This window comes from Heliangelus exortis, chromosome 8 (genome assembly GCF_036169615.1).
Source record: "Heliangelus exortis chromosome 8, bHelExo1.hap1, whole genome shotgun sequence".
Classification (NCBI taxonomy): Eukaryota; Metazoa; Chordata; class Aves; order Apodiformes; family Trochilidae; genus Heliangelus; species Heliangelus exortis.
In genome coordinates, this window is record NC_092429.1 from 27,445,619 (window position 1) to 27,464,494 (window position 18,876).

At 49.5% G+C, this 18,876-nt stretch overlaps 1 protein-coding gene across 1 annotated transcript; it reads right to left on the bottom strand.

Moving 5' to 3' along the window:
• Positions 1–574: 574 nt before the first annotated feature.
• TADA1 (transcriptional adaptor 1) lies at positions 575–14,365 on the bottom strand. The gene is made up of 8 exons (XM_071751265.1): positions 13,947–14,365; positions 13,625–13,716; positions 12,832–12,897; positions 7,994–8,091; positions 5,204–5,413; positions 4,113–4,264; positions 2,970–3,132; positions 575–2,079 (listed from the first exon to the last, which is right to left on the bottom strand). The coding sequence occupies exons 1-8, from the start codon at positions 14,312–14,314 to the stop codon at positions 1,927–1,929; spliced, it is 1,302 nt and encodes a 433-aa protein (XP_071607366.1). The 5' UTR covers positions 14,315–14,365; the 3' UTR covers positions 575–1,926.
• Positions 14,366–18,876: the final 4,511 nt, after the last annotated feature.

Genomic DNA, 18,876 nt, shown 5'->3' on the forward strand with positions numbered 1-18,876 from the left:
ATGAGGGTCAAGCTCTTCTTTATCCATGGAAGGATTCCATTCTGTTCATCTGCCTTTGATCCTAATCCATGCCCTCCTAAATCCATGTGTTCCTGCATCCAGCTCCCCCGACTCCACAGCCTGGGACTTTTCCAGGCCCTGCAGTGGTGACATGAGCTTTACTGCAGCAAAAGGTGGGAGGAACATGGTAGCACTTATGCATCTATTTGTATATATTTAATAATTTTCCTTTTCATCACTCCTGCTTCTTTAAAAGCTGTGTGGTTTAGTTTCCAACCCTCAAGTCTCTCTCCTTTCTCTGTTTGTCATTTGTTTAATTGCTGGCCCAGTGTTAAACCTTGACACACAGCTAATGGTCTGTGAGCTTCCTGCAAGTTTAATACTGGAGCAATAAACCACGAGAGGAACAGAAATGAGACCAGGCAGCTGGGAGGAAGGAACCAATCCTCTTTCCCACTCTTTAACCACACAGGCACCTGAGTTTCAGAAGTGGCTGTCACAGAAAACAGGTATCTGACTGAGGGAGCTTTAAAGTTGAGCAAAGACATAACAAAAGCCACCAGCTGGAAGCTGCTTTCAGAAATTCAAATGGAAACAATAGTTTTAATGGTAACCAAACACCACACCCCCAGGAACTTGCCTGTCCTTGCCTGGCTTCCTGGCTACAGCAACAGCCACACAGTTGGGATTGAGTACTTGAGAAACACGAGGGACCTGCATCCTGGGGGCAGAGTAGAGAAGGAAACTGCAGAGGAAAGGGGAAAGAAAGATGACAGCTCTCCTATCCAGATACTTCCCCAACAGAGGAAAACTAGAATGCAGAGGAACCATGAGCTTCCCCTTTCATAATCCCCCAGAGGAAACAGTTTCAGTTCCATTGTCTGGACACACAATACACCAAGTCACCCTTCAGCAGCTCCCTCTATATGAGGTAATACAGTAATTAAAATATTTAATGGCATTCCTGTGTCTCTTCGGTGTCTGAGGAGCTCAGTGCTGACTCAGGAAGGCAGTAGAGTACCTGAAACACAGCAATCTGCATGGCCCCATGTGTGGCTGCATATTTTGTATGACAGAGTAAGCCACACTTAGACAGTGAACCAGTACCTGTACTGGGGAGCTGCTGTTCCACCCAGCCCAGGTATGCTCAAGCTGCCTGCTGGGGTGGCTGCATCATTAACTACTGCCATGCACTGCTGTCACAGGTCCAACAGTTCCTATAGCATCCAAGCACAACTGTGACAACAAGGGTGAGACAAGGACTAGGCTGAGAGAAAAACAAAAACATCACTCACAACCCTGATTTTATTACCTATTTGGTAGGTGGCAGGAGATTCCTCTGACAGTGCATGCCTTCAGATTTAGTGATACAAAACAGTTCCAAAGGCAGGCTAGAAAGGGTCTGTCCCTCTTTGCCTTGTTTGCATTCAGAGTTTCTAATCAATGGTTTGCCTGGTTGAAGAGGAACAACATCATCCTACAGAAGAGTCCATCTTCTCAAGAGCCCAGCCTGTTTCCAGTTAAATGAATGGAAAAGATTCCACCAGCTGCACCAGAGGTTGAACAAGGCCCCTGGAAACTGAGCTCAGAAGGGAGGGTGGGGAGTTTGACTCCCATGCTCATAAAGGAAAACCACAAATGCACCCTATTTAAAACCAACTCTTTCCACCCTCATTTTTCCTAGAAAAGTCTTTGCAAACAAATCTCTCCTTTCTCCTTCCCAGTTCAGTGGGATTGCAGCAGGCACTCCGTGGCTCTGGGGAAGCAGAGAAAGCCTTCCACAACTCAGTCCTATTTCCATAGGAAATGCTGACTTGTAACTTACACCATCCATCAAATGCTGACAAAAGTTTGTGAGCAGCATCTGAACAGCAAGTCCAAGGGAAAGCCCTGGGGCTACCTGAGGCCTGGCAGAGCTGTCAAGCCCTAGCAGAGCAGAAGGCCCTCCTTGGCTGCCAGGCGCTGGCGATGGATTTTATCCTGCTGCAGCTCCTCGTGGTTTGGATGCCAGAGCTTCATGACAATTCTCTCAATGTTTAGAGCGTAAACAGTGTGTGCAGGAATAATTTCTTTGTGCACCTGGAGATACACATGAGAAAAAAAAAAAGTGTCATGTCATGCTTTCATACGTATTTCCCCTATGCTGTCCATAGAAGAAGCTCGTTCTACTACAGGACAATCACTGAGCCAGGAACACACAAGCAGAGCTGCTACAACTTGCCAGAACAACCACCTGCTACACCAACTTTTAAGGGAGTGGCATGGTAAGGGAACTGTCATTTTGTTCTTGAGATGACAACAATTTGTCATCAAAATCTTACAAACACCAATTTGTCATCAAAATCTTACAAACACCAATTCACGAGATAAATGCTGTTACAGCTCTTACAATAAACCCTTTGCCTTGACTCAAAATCCCAGGGCCTGTTCACAGTGACACCAATTCCCCACTGCTAATTTTAGACATTCAAATGTCCCTGGAGCTGCCAGAGGAGAAGGGAACCAGAGGAAGATTTATCCAGCCTACCTCAGACACCTGCCCAGGGTTGGGGCAATCAGAGCTAACTCATGCACAGGACCAAGTGTGCCTCTAAAATATCCTGGTGGAATATAGAGAGTAAAAAGGGACACACCAGGGAAGTCACTTGGCTGTCAAAATTGTCTCCATCTGGCTCAGTTCTGATACAGTCACTGCAGTCTTACTACAGAGTCCCCCCTTCTTTCATAGCTGTAAGAAGAGAGAGGGATTTCCTCATCAACTCTGACCAAGGGGAGCACTACAGGTTTTAAACCATGAGCTCACTGTGTGTTAACCACTACCAAATGATGGCAACAAGTTCAAGCCACAGACCTGTAAATCTGAGAAGCAAACAAGGAAGGAGAAACCAAATCAACCCCCAGCCCCATGCACATCAAGGAAATGTGAGTGGTGCCTGGGGCATGACATGAGAGTAACATCTACAGCTTACCTGCAGTGCCTCAAAAAGGTCATACATGTTCACAGGAGGGAGGGATGCTGGCAAGGTGTCCCCAGAGCAGGCCAGGAGCAAAGCTGCCTGCTGCTCAGCATCATCAGGGGGGGGCTGGGGAGCCAGACCCTGCCCAGCAGATGGTACCACACCACTTGGAGGGCTGCAGACAGAGCAGACAGGAAAACCTTCCAGTCAAGAAAACAGCACCAGCTTTGGAAGTCACACAGCAAGGGCCTGACCTCAGGGTTTGCTTTTCTCTTTCATAAATCATTTTGGCTGTAATTACCTTTGAAATTAATTCATTAATTCAAAAAAATTAATAGAGTAAACCAATCCTCAACATGCTTCAGACCTGCTTAACTGGTCCTGGTTAGGTAAATTTTGTTACTGACAGCTGAAATTTTCTACCCAGTATAAAAATGAAGGCACCCACAGCATTACACTGAAAGTCATTAGCTGTCAGGCAGAGCTTTTTGGAGTGGTTTGTAGTGCTGTAAGCAGATCTTAAAACACCCACAACCTCCTGTCAGCTTGCTAGAAGCTGCCACAGAGAACCACATCTGTCTCCTCATCCACACACAGTGCCAGAGGCACAGCACAAGCTGTCTGACAACAAGGCTTTGAAAAACAAGATGGCCTTGATGTGCTGCTAACTAGAAAGGCCTGTCAAGGAACAATACAAACAGGTGTAGGAGAGGAAATGACAGGATGGAAGTGTCCTGCAGGCCCTCACTGACATTTCTCTCCTACAGCACAACAGCAGTGTCCCCACAAGGGCAGGGCTCTTCTACCCAGGCTCCCCAAAAGCAACAGAATTTCTGTCAGTCACTACAGCTTCCTAAAAGCAGTAATTACACCAAGGACATTCAGAGGGCCAGGGGGTCACATTCATAAACTGAGGGACAAGCACAAGCAAGGGAAACTTAATCCTGCCCTGAACTCCACTGCTGAGAAATCTGCATTTTCTCCCTCCCTGTTTGGCTGCACAGTGCTCTGCACAGATACCTCCTTAGTGTGTGCAAGCTGAACACCACTATTAACAGATCCTACTAAATAAATAGGGAAAAAACTGACACGTGGGAGTCACCTGGGGACTAGCAAGTTGCATTTGAAATCAGCAGCATGCTGAGAGCTCCTTACCACTCAATTAAGTTGTTATAAGCAACAACACTGTTCTTCAGGTATGGCTGAGGGTTAATGTTGCTGCCAAAGGCATACTTGAAATGGCCATCCCGCAGGCGGTACGCTTTCCTCCTGGAGATCACAGATGTCAGGATATCCTTAAGGTGGTTCTGCAGTGCAGAAAACAACATCACACACACTAATTTATTCACCCCAGCAACCAGAAGGGCCTCACCAACTGGCAAGACACAGTGGTGCTGCTGTGACCTCAAGGACCTAAAGGGAATCAATATCTGGACGAGTCACAGAATGTTGTCTGGTGCAGCTGGATGCAGAGAACTGTCTGCCAGCATTAGCCTGTGAACTGTACTTTAATATGTGATGTGCTGCTCCAAGTGTCAAAGAGGTTTCTTAAATGCTAGAAAATTCCCAACCTCTAATCCCTTTGATAGAGGGTTAAGAGATTTCATACTGGAACTTGATGTTACACCCCTACCCAAATACAGGCCCTAGAACTACAATGAACAGCCACTCTCTCCTCTTTTTCAGACTGTTCAGTTGCCTGGAAAATGCTGGAGAATCAACTGCCTGAACAAACAAGCAGACAACTGCTTCATAACTTGGCCTCACTCTCAGATGGGGAAGCCAGGTTGGCCTCCACTTCTTGACTCCAGAAATTCATCCACACATCGACACCCAAAGTAATGGCTGTACCACTCCTGGGGTGTGTCAGGCAATGCCCCACTGATGGCCAAACCCAGAGACAGCAGGCACTTCAGCTAATTCTGTCACCACACTGCCATGCTAGATACTTGGGCCTGGAACAGGTTACTTATTACAGAACTGCTTCAACTGAAGCTCCTCTTCTGTCCCAGCTTTTAAGCTCCAGGAACAGCATTCTCCAGAACAGCCACATAAGCACAGCTGGAGTTCCTCATGTGCACACACCTCAAAATTAACACTTGCAGGCAGAATTTCAAGTCTTTACACCTGTGATGACACAAACCAGGGAGCCCTTTGAGCCTCACCTTACTCTCCAGAGGCAATCACAGAAGTAACAGTGTTGCTGGTGTAAATGAGAGCACTGCTGCTTCCCAGCCCAGCCTCACCTCCACAGCATAAACAACTGCAGTCACTGCCTCCTCGGTGACATTGTCCAGCCCATGCTCATATGCAGTGACAATCATCCTTCCCTCCAACTGGCCACGTGTAGGAAGCATCATGGTATGAGAACACAGCTTCAGATCATCATCCTCCTGGGGATCCTTTGCCACAAACTGCTGGGCTCCTGAGAGTGGATTCTGAGGCTGGAACCGGTGCTGTTGTGAACACAACATTAGGGGGTAAAATAAAATTAATCTGATTATCCTACAAGTCTCCAATGCAGTCAATCAGTGTCCCTTTTATCTCTGTCCATGCCATTCAGGCCAGTTATGATTTTATGGACTTGCACATCTCCCAGCAACCTCCTCTCCTCTGGGTTCTCTCCTCTGTTTAGTAATTTCTTGTACAGACACGGGTACATTTTTACTCACTAACTGTACAATTCCCATCAGGATTAGAAATAACTACCCTAGGTTTATGTGAATTTTACATTTCTTTAAAGCTTCAAACGCAACCAACGTCTGAATTTCATTCCCCACTCTACCCAGGCACTTCAAATGCTTTAAGCAGAGTTGTGTTACTGAGCAGTCACTGATTCTGAGATGGACTATGGATATTTTTCAGCACTGACTCAGTTATTTAGAAAAAAAAAAATTCCCTTTCTGTGCTGATGTCTCAAGCTCTGAGCACTTGTGGTGGCTCCTGGGAGATAAGACCACCAGAGAGGTGGGGAAAAAAGCAGAGAATAGTTGATTCTTGGTGCCAGACATGTGCTTGGCCCAGCCCAAAGCCACAAGGGAATAATGTGGCCTTAGCCCAAGTACCTCACACCTCCCATCCCTCAGCTCCCCAAGCCACAGATCCAGTGGCTCTGGAATGGAGCTTTCCACAAGGCTCTAGGAGGGCATCAAGACAAACACATACGTTAAATATAAACAACCAATACACAGCAAAGTGGGTTTCTCAGATCTTAAGTTTCAAGGAGAGGAAGTGGGGCTTGCTTTACTCAAAGGACAGTGTGGCATTTAACTCAGAGTGAAAAACCAACCCACCCACTAATGATGTGAAAGCAGATTTCCCTCCCTGTAATTCTGAACACTTGGGCTTTCATTACAGGAAAGCTGCATGCTTGTAAGAAAAAAAAAAAAAAATAAGATCTTCAGAAGGTAAGCAACTTGTTAAAAGGAATGTGGCTTTGGAGAGCAGAAGCTGATTGGAATGAACCTCACTCAAACTGTTACCCTGGCCAGGCAGGGAAACAACAGGAAATAAAGGCCCTCTAAGTTCACACTACCCAGGAATTCCACTGTTAATAGAAGTGCATCATAATGTACATTTCACAGAACACTTGCTGCCAATCATTCCAGGAACAAAGGTATAAACACACCTGAAATATGGTGTAACACAGGGGTACCACAGTTAACCAAATTCCAAGACTTCCACTACTTCACAACTTGATTCTCAAACTCTCCTCTCTCTCCTTGCTACTGAAAAGTTACAGTGAAGTTTTAAAACAAAAATCCCACAGACTGCCACCAGAATTCAGGCTGTGAACACTGCCAAAACATTTCAGCAGCTTCTAAATCATAGAATAGAATCATAGAATTGGCTGGGTTGGAAGGGACCTCAGAGCTCATCAAGTCCAACCCTTGATCCACTCCCACTGCAGTTCCCAGCCCATGGCACTGAGTGCCACATCCAGGCTCTTTTGAAATATCTCCAGGGATGGAGAATCCACCCCTTCCCTGGGCAGCCCATTCCAATGTCTGATCACCCTCTCCAGAAAGAAATTCTTTCTCATGTCCAACCTAAACCTCCCCTGGCACAACTTGAGACCTCTTGTGCCCTCTTGTCTTGCTGAGAGTTGCCTGGGAAAAGAGCCCAACCCCCCCCTGGCTCCAACCTCCTTTCAGGGAGTTGGAGAGAGTGATGAGGTCTCCCCTGAGCCTCCTCTTCTCCAGCCTCAACACCCCCAGCTCCCTCAGCCTCTCCTCATAGGATCTGTGCTCCAGTCCCTTCCCCAGCCCAGTTGCCTCCTTTGGACCTGCTCCAGCACCTCAATCTCCTTCCTGAGCTGAGGGGCCCAGAACTGGACACAGGACTCAAGCTGTGGCCTCCCCAGGGCTGAGCACAGGGGCAGAATCCCTTCCCTGGACCTGCTGGCCACGCTGTTCCTGAGCCAGCCCAGGATGCCATTGGCCTTCTTGGCCACCTGGGCACACTGACATACAACTGACATACAACAACAACAACTGACATACAACGAGCTTTCAGCTGGCCTTGTCCCTTGGAAAGACGAGTTCCTGAAACACACATAATGCCAAATCCCAGTGCCCAGAAGCACAGCAAGGAAATCTGTGGGAAGGAGCCAAGGAAACTTCTCACAGCCAGGGGTGCAGCATGTCCACTTTCCTCCTCTGTCCCCAGCTATGTCCCCTCTGAGCTGGCTTTGACATTCATCCAGCCACAAGGAATGCTGATCCACCTGAATAAACCAGCAGGAAAAACTTTTGGTGTCTATTTTGCTTGGTTGCTTTTTTTTTTTTTTTTTTTTTTCCCAGAGAATGGAACAGTTTGTAGAACAAAAAGTGTGACAGCACCAGAGGTGTGTACAGAGCCTCTGCTGCAAGGGGAATGAGAACGTGTGTGTTTCTCAAAGAGGACACATGTCACTGAACAACTGGACTTCCCCCTTCCTGGCAATAACCAAAACTCCATGCTGCAAGAGTTCCTGACCCCCCCCTCCCCACCATAAAATATCACAGAGCCACAACCACCTGACCATGGACACTTACATCAAATTTCTGTCGAACTGAAGAAATCTTTTTCTTTCCTTTGGGTTTTCCAGGTTTAGTTGCAGAGCCACCTGGCCACGGGAGAGATCCTGAACCTTCTACAAGTTGAAAAGAAAAAGCAACACTCACTAGGTGTTCCTCAGTTAGAGACAGGATTAAACTGTCCACACAGGAAACCCCTTAACACCTGGCCCCCAGCTAAGCCTTTAACTCAAATCAACAGCCTAAAGAGGGTTTCTCATGGGAGGAAGATTTTGGCAGCCTTTCCCTCCCTCTGTCAGCCCCCTGCTAGATTGACTCATTACTTAAGGCAAAAGGAGAGAGAGATGAGCACAGCCTCCAGGGAAAGCCACACAGAAGAAACAAGCTGTTTTCCCAACATCAGGAGGAAAATAAGAGATTGCCTGGAGATGAACTCTGCCCCCACCAACTCCTGGGTCAGGTCAGATGTTAACCAGCAGGATCCAGCAGTCTGACCCCCTACTTCTGCCTTTCAGTTCCCCATCACCTTTAGCAAGAGCTGTGTCAGACTCATGCTAAACATAGTGGCTGACTGTTCTTGTCACACCAAGGGAGAGGAGAAAGCACTGCAAAAGCTGCTGAGCAGGATGACAACAACATAACCAGTGAGCCTGGGACTGACCAGAACCAGCAAGCAGCTAAAAAATGAGATAAAAAAGGAGATAATTGTGTAGTACCAGTACAAGCATTTGGCCACATCACCTTGAGGAGGCTGCTCAGATGTCTCCTGTGTTCTGTTTGACAGCTACACCTACAGTGGTGCTACAGCACACAGCTCTTGGCAGCTCCACTGAGCTGTGGGGGTTTGCACTTGGTGATGGTGAACAAGCAGCTGAACCCAAAGGCTGCAGAGCCCTCTTGTGGCCCCTGCACACTGCTCCCTTGCTTTTGAGCAAGGAGCCACCAACCTTTTCCTCCCCATCAGACCCCAGGGGCACTGCCCACCCTCAGGGAGCCTTGGTCTCCAGCTCCGAAGATGCTTCTGTTACCTCAGAAGTGGAGGCTGGAGTTCTGCTGCCAGCATGGAGACCTCTCAGATGTTTCCTGTCTGCACCTGAGCCACCATCCCAGCCAGGGATGGGAAGAGGCAGCAGACAACTCACCCTCCAAAATTTGGAAAGCTTCACCCACCTTCACCAAGTACTGACAACCACCCAGCTCTGCCTCTCTCCTGGCACCACAACTCAACACAAGCTTCACACCAACAAGCACTGAGTCTCCCAGCTGTGCTGTAACCAGAAATTCCTGCAGTGATGCTGTTTATGGAGTGTAAGGCTGGCTGGAAGCCCATGGCTTCCCATGGAGCTTCCCATACTCAAGGCTGGCTCACAACAGTGTGTCCACTGCCATGAAAAAACCTTCCAAAACATGGACTTCAAGGATGAGGCTAAACCAGAAGCTTTAGGAGAAGTTTTTAAATTGTCAGCTACTAAAGAAGGGTTTAGAAACAACCTACAAAGACACAGAGAAGTGGCATATTCTCCCTATTAAAAAAAAACAAACCCAAGGTTATAAAGAAGTTTAGTTACATCTTATCAGTGAAAACCAACACTCTATGACAAATCCTGTTGTCAAAACTGAAATAAAAAGTAAATAAACCCTGTACAAAAGTCATAAAGCTTTCTAGATGAATCCTTTCCTCCTCTTCCCCACAGCAGGCCAGACTCCTTCTAGGCAGGGTGGAAGGATTGGGTGTGTTGATGACAGACCCAGAAATTACCCAGCCTATTTCAAAGCTTTTAATAAAAGTTCATCTCTCTAACTCATAAGAGTTGTCAGAGGCCTCACACAGCTCCTTCACAGCTTCCCTTACACAAGTAACCTTGGGTAACAAACAACACCCTCCTACCTGACTGGGCAGGACAGATGAAGAGGTTATAGCAGGGCCCAAATTTTAAAAAACATTAAAAGGGCCCCCCTTTTAAAAAATAACACAGCAACTTGTAAACTAAATGGCAACCAAAGTTTTATGCTTTGACAGTAGACCCTGAAAGATGCAACTTAATTGAATCTCAGCCTGAATCTCACATTTAACAAAAACCTAGCCAGACTTAGCTTAAACCAAGGGAAAGGGGAGATATTATTTCCCATTATGAACAGCCCAGAGCAGAATTTTTTTGGCTCCACTTCAGGTTTTCATATTACCAACCCTGACTTGCACGAGATGAAGACAGGGAAATTTCCCTCTGGCATTCTAAGAAAAGCAGCACTTGCTTTCCAGGCCACAAATGATGAGGCTGGGTTGGTTCAGGCATGAAACCTCAGAGATATTTGCAGCTTTTATTTCAACTTGCTATATGTTTGCTATATATTATTTCAACCCTAACTCTATGTGAACAAGGCACACCAGTGGCTGCTGATAGATGAGCAGCAGGTAAAAATGTTGCTCTAAGAGCAGTCTCTGCAGGGCTGGCCCCCTGTGTGTCAGCTTTCCTGATGTGCTGCACCAGCACAGGACAAAGATACAAACAGAGAAAGTCAGGCTGGAGAAAAGCACCCAGGCACAGGGCACATTTTCCCACCCTCATTTATTTGACCTTCAGTAGGTGGTGTTTGTTATTTTATTTTTTTTTTAATCTTCTGGCAGGGACAAGGGTTTAGTCAAGGTTATTCTGGTGACCTTCCTCCACCAACAGCTCCCACTTTGCTCCTTTTCCTCCCTTCCCAGCTCTCTGCAGAGAAGCTGAACAGGAGTAATCTGAATCTATCTTCAAGCAAAACCTCTGGGCAACCCAAATCCCATAAAACACTCCTGCTATCCCAGCAAGAGCTGTAATTCACTGAACCATCTCTTCGTTGGACTTAGATTACTAGCAAGTAAATTAAATCGTTACTCCATCAATTAATTAATCCATTAACTCAAGTACTTGCAGCTGTCTGGGGTTTGCTGTTAACATTTAGCTGAGGAGGGAGGTAGCAGCTCAAGTGAGCTAAGTATTAACCCAAGAAACCTTGCAAACAAGTCCAATCAAGACAAGCTTAGTGAGCAAGTCCATGCAAGGCTGAGAAAAAACATTTAAACTGGAGTTCCTTCACTGGAATTTTTTTTTTGGGGGGGGAAAGCAAAATCCCAGGCATAAAAATAAAATAATACTATAAAAAATTACTCCTGAAAAATATCAGTAAATCAGACTACTTCAGAAATTCTCCTTGTAACAGAAAGTGCATCACAGCCCTCTGGTATAACCAGCCTAAAGCCACCATGGAGACACTCCCCAGCCTCTTGGCACACAGATTTCTGGAAGTTCCTCCCTTCCAGCACTTCCACAGCTTCCCAGCTCTGTCCCAGCTGGGTGCCACCCCTGTCTTCATGGGTGTCTTTAGCAGCATGGCTACCAGAGGAAACATGACACCACCCAGTTATAAAATGGGAAGGGAGGTCAGGCTGTGCTCCCAACAGGAATTCAAGGTCATCCCTCACATTGGAACAGACACCAACTTCCCTCCCTCCCTAAACAACTAAATCCTAAACAACAACAAACTAAACAACAAAAATTCCTAAATCCTAAACAACTCAGAGGCAGCAGAAGGTGGATCAGAAGGGTGACTGACATGGCTCAGCATGTTACAATCCCTCCTTAGAAATACCTCCCCCAAGTTTTCCCAGTCCAAATGCCACAGTACCAAGTCCAATGCTGACCACGTGGTGCTGTTTTTAATACAAAATACCATTTTAAGGATGGATCTTTCCCTCCTGCCTCTCTCCCACAGAGGTGGGATGGAAAGCACATGTAACCTGTGTGATCAGTCACTTTTCAGAAAGGATGTGCCCCTGGGACTCTGTGTGATGGTGTGCCCAGTGCATCAAGCACACTCCTTTGAAGTCCCTTGTTTCCATGACACACAGCAAACACCTTCCACACAGAAGACACTGGTAAAGAAAAAAGCCTCTGAGCTTTCCCTTCTTGACCAGGGAAAAAAGGAAATAAAACCAAACAACAAACCAGCAGGGGCCAGACTGGAAACACAGGAGGAGGAGAAGAGGGAATCTACACACAACATGGGAGTTTTCCACTCTCACTGCATCTTCCTGGGCTTGTGCATCCAGGCTGCTACATTGCACTCAGAAGACTGGCAAGTAAGATGTGTCATCTACTAGCCCACAAATGGCCAGGGCTGAGCCCATCAGTGATGGTGGCAGCACCTCTGGGGTAACAGAGTCAAGAAGGGGAAAAAAATGCTGCACAACAGCAACTGCAGCCAGGGAGAGAGAACTGAGAATATGCAAGAGAAGCAGCTCTGCAGCCCCCAAGGTCAGTGAGGATGGAAGGGGGAGAGGAAGAGGAGGCTCCCAGGTGAGCTCAGAGCAACCTTCCAATATCTGAAGGGGCTCCAAGAAAGCTGGGGGAGGGCTTTGGACACTGGGTTGTAGGGAAGGGCAGGAGGTGCTGCTCTCTCTTCCTACACAGCAGCTTCGTGGCTTGCACTGCAGATCTCTGCAGAAACCCAAACCCAACATGATGTGCAACCCTGCTGACAGTCAGCAGGCTAACAACCCACAGCTGGATGGTTGCTGGCCACAGCCCAACCCAGACTCACTGAGAGCACTCACAGGGAGGATTTTTTCCCTCTATCAGACACACACTCAATTCCCAGATCAGTCAGGAAAATCCAGCTCCCCAGAACTCTACCCCCAGCATCCCCAAGCTCAGCAGAGAGGGGAAGCTCAAAGCAGGGCAGCCCCTCCCTTTCCATGGCAGCTGGCAGCACACACCCCACCAGGACATCAAAGGAGCCCCTGGTACAAAGAGCACCCAGCACCTGTGTGGTAACCCCATGATTGCCCAAGTGTTTTAATGAGGCTGCTTGGGACTCACCTGGTGCAGAAACCAAAATCTGGCATCGGGTCAGGATAGCAAGGAGGAAATCATTGTGTGAGTGGACTGCATAAAGACAAAAGCCAGGAGAAGCACATCAGGACCCAAAGGGCTGCACCCAAAGCAGCACAGAGAGCTGGGAGAGGGAGGGGATTCTCCCCCTCTGCTCTGCTCTGCTCTTGTGAGACCCCCCCTGGAGTTCTGTGTCCAGTTCTGGAGTCCCCAACATCAGAAGGACACAGAGCTCCTGGAAGGTGTCCAGAGCAGAGCCACTGAAATGCTCAGAGGGCTGAGCACCTCCCTGGGAAGCCAGGCTGAGGGATTGGGGTTGTTCAGCCTGGAGAAGAGGAGGCTCCCAGGTGAGCTCAGAGCAACCTTCCAATATCTGAAGGGGCTACAAGAAAGCTCGGGGAGGGCTTTGGACACTGGGTTGTAGGGAAGGGACAAGGGGAAAGGATTTAGAGCTTGAAGAGGAGGGATTAAGGCCAAACATTAGGAAAAAATTCTTTGCTGTGAGGGTGCTGAGCCCTGTCCCAGGCTGCCCAGGGAAGTTGTGGCTGCCCCATCCCTGGCAATGCTCAAGTCCAGGTTGGATGGGGCTTGGAGCAACCTGGGCTGGTGGGAGGTGTCCCTGCCCATGCAGGGGGATGGAACTGGATGAGCTCTGTCCCTTTCCTCAGAGCGATTTCCCCACTTGGAAAGTAGCACTCAGCAGGGATGGGCTCCCCCGAGGCTGGCAGGGGCAGGGCAGCACCAGGCACTGCAGGCAAGCAAACACGAGATGCCCTTTTACCATTGTCTTGCGTGAGAAGCCTGCGTGCCTCCAGGTCAAACTCCTCCTTACTGATCTTTTGCTTGAACCACAGCTTCAAGTTCGCCCAGTACCTAGGGAGGAGCAAACGAGAAGTGCTGTTACTAAACACACACACGTTTTCCACAGCGCAGAGCCCTCCCCCCAGGCCTGAGAACCGGGGGGACCCGGGAGGGGGAGACGAGAGGGACCGGAGGGGACGAGCGGGCCCGGAGCCAGCGCCTCCCTCACAGACCGGGCCCAGCGGGACGCCCCTCACTTTGCCTCACCCACCGCGTGTTTCCCCCCCGCTCCCCACACTTACTGCTTCACGTTCTCGCCCAGAGCCTCGCTCAGGCTCTTCTTGGCCGCCTCCAGCTCGCTCACGTACGTGGCCATTCCCGGGGAGAGGGGACAGGGAGGGGACAGGGACCTCCGGGCCTCCCGCCTCAGTCCCTCGCAGCGCGATACCGCCGTAAAGCGCGGCGGCCGCCCGGGCCGTGACGTCACCGCCTCCCCAGGGGTGGGGAGGGGGGCGGTGCTGGCCGCGCATGCGCAGAGCGGCAGCGGGTGGCGAGCGGGGAGCGGAGTGTGGCGAGCAGCGGGAGCGGGGCACGGAGGCACCGCCATGCCGGGACTGCTGCTGGGAGACGAGGCGCCCAACTTCGAGGCGGAGACCACGCAGGGCCGCATCCGCTTCCACGACTTCCTGGGAGACTCGTGAGCAGCGGGGCGGGGACTCCAGTTCCGTGCCCGGGGATCCGGGGCGAGGGGCACCCCGGGATCGGTTGTCCCCCCGGGATCGGTTGTCCCCCCCGGGATCGGTTGTCCCCCCCCGGGATCGGTTGCCCAGCCGAGCCGGCGGGCCCGGGAGCCACTGACGGAAATTTCCCGTTAGATGAGTCCCGGGGGTGGAGCCCCGGCAGCGATGTGCCCGGGATGGGCCCCTCCGAGCACATCCTCTCCCAACGGGTGCAGGGTGAGCCGGGCTCGCTGTGGGCTAACCGGGCTCCTGGTGGGGCTAGCTGAGACCTGGAGGATCGGGAAGAGGTGGTCTGAGAACGGGGGAGCACGGGGAAGTGCAGAGCCAGGCCGGGCGCGCCCCGTCCAGTCCCAGGGGGACAGCCGCGTGTCACCTGCGGGTCACCAAACCGAGCGGGGGGATGAGAAGGATTGGGGTGATGGAGCTGGGGCTGATGGAGGAGCAGGTGATGGGGCCAGGGGGTGATGGGTCCAAGGAGAGATGGATCTGGGGAGTGGTGGCGCTGGGGGTGGTGGAGCAGCACATGATGGGTGGTGGAGCAGCAGCAAAGGGTTCCAGCCCCAGTTAGAGCCCCATGCCTCCAGGCACTGCTCTCCACAAAGCTGCTGCTCTCTTCCTGGCACAGCACATTTGGAATTCGCTCCCGGCAGCTCTTGGATCAGCGTTTGAGTCTTCTGTCAGCATTGTGAGCATAGGCAGGAGGGATGAAAGGAGCCCTCTTAGCAAGAAAATAGGCTGCAGGGCTTGGGAAAACTGGTTGTTCCAGCCAGACCCACATGGCACCTTCCTTGGCCAGCTTCTGCTTGGCTTCTCTATTCCAGTAGTGTGCTTCAAGAGACTTGGAGCACCAGGGGCCAGGTGGTTGTCCTGTAACTTCATGGCAAGCCCTGGCAATTGCAGGGCTCTGATAGAACTGTGGGGTGCTCTCTCCACCCCTCAATTTCCATTCCCAGGTCTCGTGAGGTGGGACTGAGCTGCTGTGGCACATCTGAGCACTGGGGGCCAGGTGGGAAGCAGTGAAGTAAAGCCTTGCCAGTGCTGAGCTAAGAAATGGTGCAACAGGGCCCTGGCAGGGCATTTAAATTGCTTTGAATCAGCCTCTTGAAACTCCTGAGGGAATTGGACATTTTGCCATAAAGTCCATCTTGCTGCTGGGTGGCATCACTGCCCTTACCTTAGCTATGAAGTGGGGGGATTTGTATTTTCCTGCTCTGAAGACTGGAATCCACTGGTGGGAAGCAGTGAGGTGGTCTGATTGTTGGAACAGTAGCAGTAGTGTAATACTGACCTCTGGCCTGCCCCATTAGTTGATTAATTCTTATTTTTTCATGAAGTAGGCTTGGTAGCTCACAGCAATGGTTGGTGAAGGTTTGGTCCTCTCCCATTCCTCTAAGCCAGGTGATACACGTGGGGGTTTCTCCTCCCTGTGGACAGTGAGCAGCACTGTAAAGTGGTCAAGATCTCTGCAACAATGAGGCCAGCGTGTATATATGGTCTCTGAGGTATAGAGTGGCTCCCCCAAACATTCTTACATTGCATGGTGTCCACCTCCATGCCAACAGCCATTCTCCAGCACCCCCTGGAGAATCCCAGGAGGAGAGCGGGAGCAAGGCGCAGGGAATATTTCAGAGCATGATGAACATGGCTCATCTCATGAAGGGTTCTAGTGATAGGGAAGGAAGAGTTTCCAGGGAAGGAAGAGTTCCTAGGGAAGGAAGATTTTCCTGGAAAGAGTTTCCAGGGAAGGAAGAGTTTCCAGAGCAAGTTCTCCACTTAACAGAGAGACGACCTGTTCACACACTGGTCCCTGTGCAATGCCACCAAGACAGCTTTTTGTCTGGAGTAGAAAGCAGAAGGACATCTCCCCCTAATGCCATCTCCTGCTCTTTTTCCTTTCAGATGGGGCATCCTCTTCTCCCACCCTCGGGATTTCACCCCTGTCTGCACCACCGAGCTGGGCCGGGCGGCAAAGCTGGCGCCAGAGTTCAGCAAACGCAACGTGAAGCTGATTGCCCTCTCCATTGACAACGTCCAGGATCACCTCTCCTGGAGCAAGGTATGGGATAACTGATAACTGATAAACACTGTAAGACACTTGATTCCCAAAGCGTGTAGGATAGGAGGGGCTGAAATGCAGAGCAGGAACAGGAAGGTCTGCTCCATCTTCATGGAGCGTTCCACAAAATCCAGGGCACTCTGTGCTTTGAAACAACTGAAATTGTTTCTTCTACCTGAAAGGGTAAAAAGTCTGTGGAGGTGGTGGCAAAAGCTCAGAGGAAAACAGTTTGTCCACAGAGCCTCCAGAAGTTCTGCAGTAAAACTGGAAAGGAAGGTGTCAGAAGCGAGCAGGAGTCTTCAAAGGGTGCAATTCATGCCCAGGCAGGGAAAAGAAAACAGAACAAACAGGAGCATATTAAATATGAAACCACAAATAGGAGTGTGTTAAACATAAAACCATCATGAAGGAGGATAAAAAAAAAGATGGGAAGGACATAGCTTGTTGAAGGAACATAAAAGGAGCTAAAGAAGAAGTTCAAGTGCAGCCTCAGCTATGTGTGCTGCCAGGGAGAGTGACTCCAGGGCTCACAGCTGTAAAATGAGCATTTCAGACAGATAAGGCCAGAGTATAAAAATCCCTGGGTTAATTACCTGCCTCATTCTTTGCTCTTAAAATTGAGAATGTTCTCAGACATTTTCCAGGGGTGAGACATGCCTGCAAGAAGAGGTATAGTCAGGGTGAGAAATCACATGATGCCTTTGGTTAGCAGAGACCTTCAGTATCACCCATCCCATCCTCTGACCAGCTGGAAGCTCACCACTAAACCATGGCCCTAAGGACCACAGGCCCTTCAAATACCTCCAGGGTTGGTGACTCCACCACTGCCCTGGGCAGACTATTCCAATGTCTGACAACCCTTTCAGAGAAAAAATTTCCACATTCAAACATTGTTTCCTGTGTGACTGGCTTTAGAAGTTAATTAATTGCCTTATTGTTTTAACTGACCTTTGTGCCTGAGTGGTACATGGCTGGTGTCCCACCAAGCCACAGAAGGGCCTGGGAAAAACAGCATACAAATCCCACACCAGTTAATGAGGATTCTGTGCTGGTCAAACTGGTTTAAAGCACCAGTCAAGTTAGGATATGTAACATGCTGTTAAATATAACTGCAAGTTAGGGGGTTGCTTTGGGGATTCTCATCTTCTGGCTCCCCAAAGCCTTTTGAATAACTATAGGATATTGTTGGCTTTTACAAAATTCTACAATTTCCAAGAAGCTTTTCAAAGAAACTGGTTTTGTGAAGGGCAGGGAGACAGGAGGAGGCAACAAGTTGGGATGCATGGGGTTCAGCATACTCAGGTGATATGGAAGAGAGATGAACAACAAGCTGAGTCAGCAAAACCTTGTCAGAGGCTGCCTGGCCAGCCAGAAACACCCTGCATTAAATGCTAGATTGAGATCTAGAAACTGCAATTTCCTTCATTAGATCTTACCTTAAAAACACTTCCTTGGAGTGAGCAAAACTGGGCAGGCAGAACTCTTTGTGCAGTGTCCCCCTACGTACCTGTGCTTTGGATTTTTATCTGGAATGGCTGAACCCATGAGCTCCTTCAGCAGGGTTGACTGTCATGTGCTCTACGTGTCAGGGAAGGTTTCAGCATTCTGTTTGCCACTGATGCCTTAATCTTGGTGAGTCAGGAGTCAGTAAATTACTCTTGAGGATGTCTGGTTTCAGCTTGGACTCTGGAGAGAAAACTGGTTCATAGGGAAGCAATTGAGGTGACTTATTGCAAAATAGGGTGGGGTTTGCCAGGCTGTTTTCTACAGACATCCCCAGGTCATGAAATTACGTGCACTTTGAAACGTGTTACCATCCACAGGGTTCAGATATTGCTTCTCAGGAGCTCCCTTTATCCTCCAGCCCCCACTCTGAAGAGTGAGGAATGTCTGTGCCACTGTCTGACCTTCACTTACAGCCTCCTGTAGGGCATTCAGAAGCATTTATTTCACCTGGGCTGGCCTTTCTCTGGCCACATGTGCACAACTTGACCTCCTGGGCATCAACCCTGGGAAGTGCAGGGCCTGACATGCTCTGAGCAGCTGCAAGCAATGGGCAGCATTTCCAACCCTGCCCTCTCCAAGTTCCCCCTGAGCAAGGCAGAGCCTGTTCTCCCACGTTCGAAGCCCAGGGAAGGCTGAGAGATTTGTACCTGGAAATTATCAGCTCAGCTGATAACTCCCCTGAGCATCTGGCATCAGCACTGGGGCCGGTTTGGTTCCCTTATAGCATAAAAAGGATGGAAGGAGTGGGCAGCTCTGTTCTGGTGTAGAAACTTTGGATTAAACTTGTTCTAATGCTCTGCCTTGAGCAGGCTCCTTTCCAGCCCTGCCAGGCCACAGTGTGAGCCATGCAGGGGGCACTGCAAGCTACAGGGATGCTCTGGCTGACTCCAGGCTGAATTCAGAGAGACTCACGGTACAGTTTCCCTGTGC

Bases quoted from the DNA above. Each gene is read 5' to 3' on its own strand.
- TADA1 (XM_071751265.1), bottom strand. From the start codon at position 14,314: ATGCGGCCCTGCGTGGTCTCCGCCTCGAAGTTGGGCGCCTCGTCTCCC. The intron at 8,092-12,831 runs GTGAGTCCCAAG...TTCAACTTGTAG, and splicing joins GATTTTGGTTTCTGCACCAG to AAGGTTCAGGATCTCTCCCG. The intron at 2,080-2,969 runs GTAAGCTGTAGA...GTGTATCTCCAG, and splicing joins ACCTTTTTGAGGCACTGCAG to GTGCACAAAGAAATTATTCC.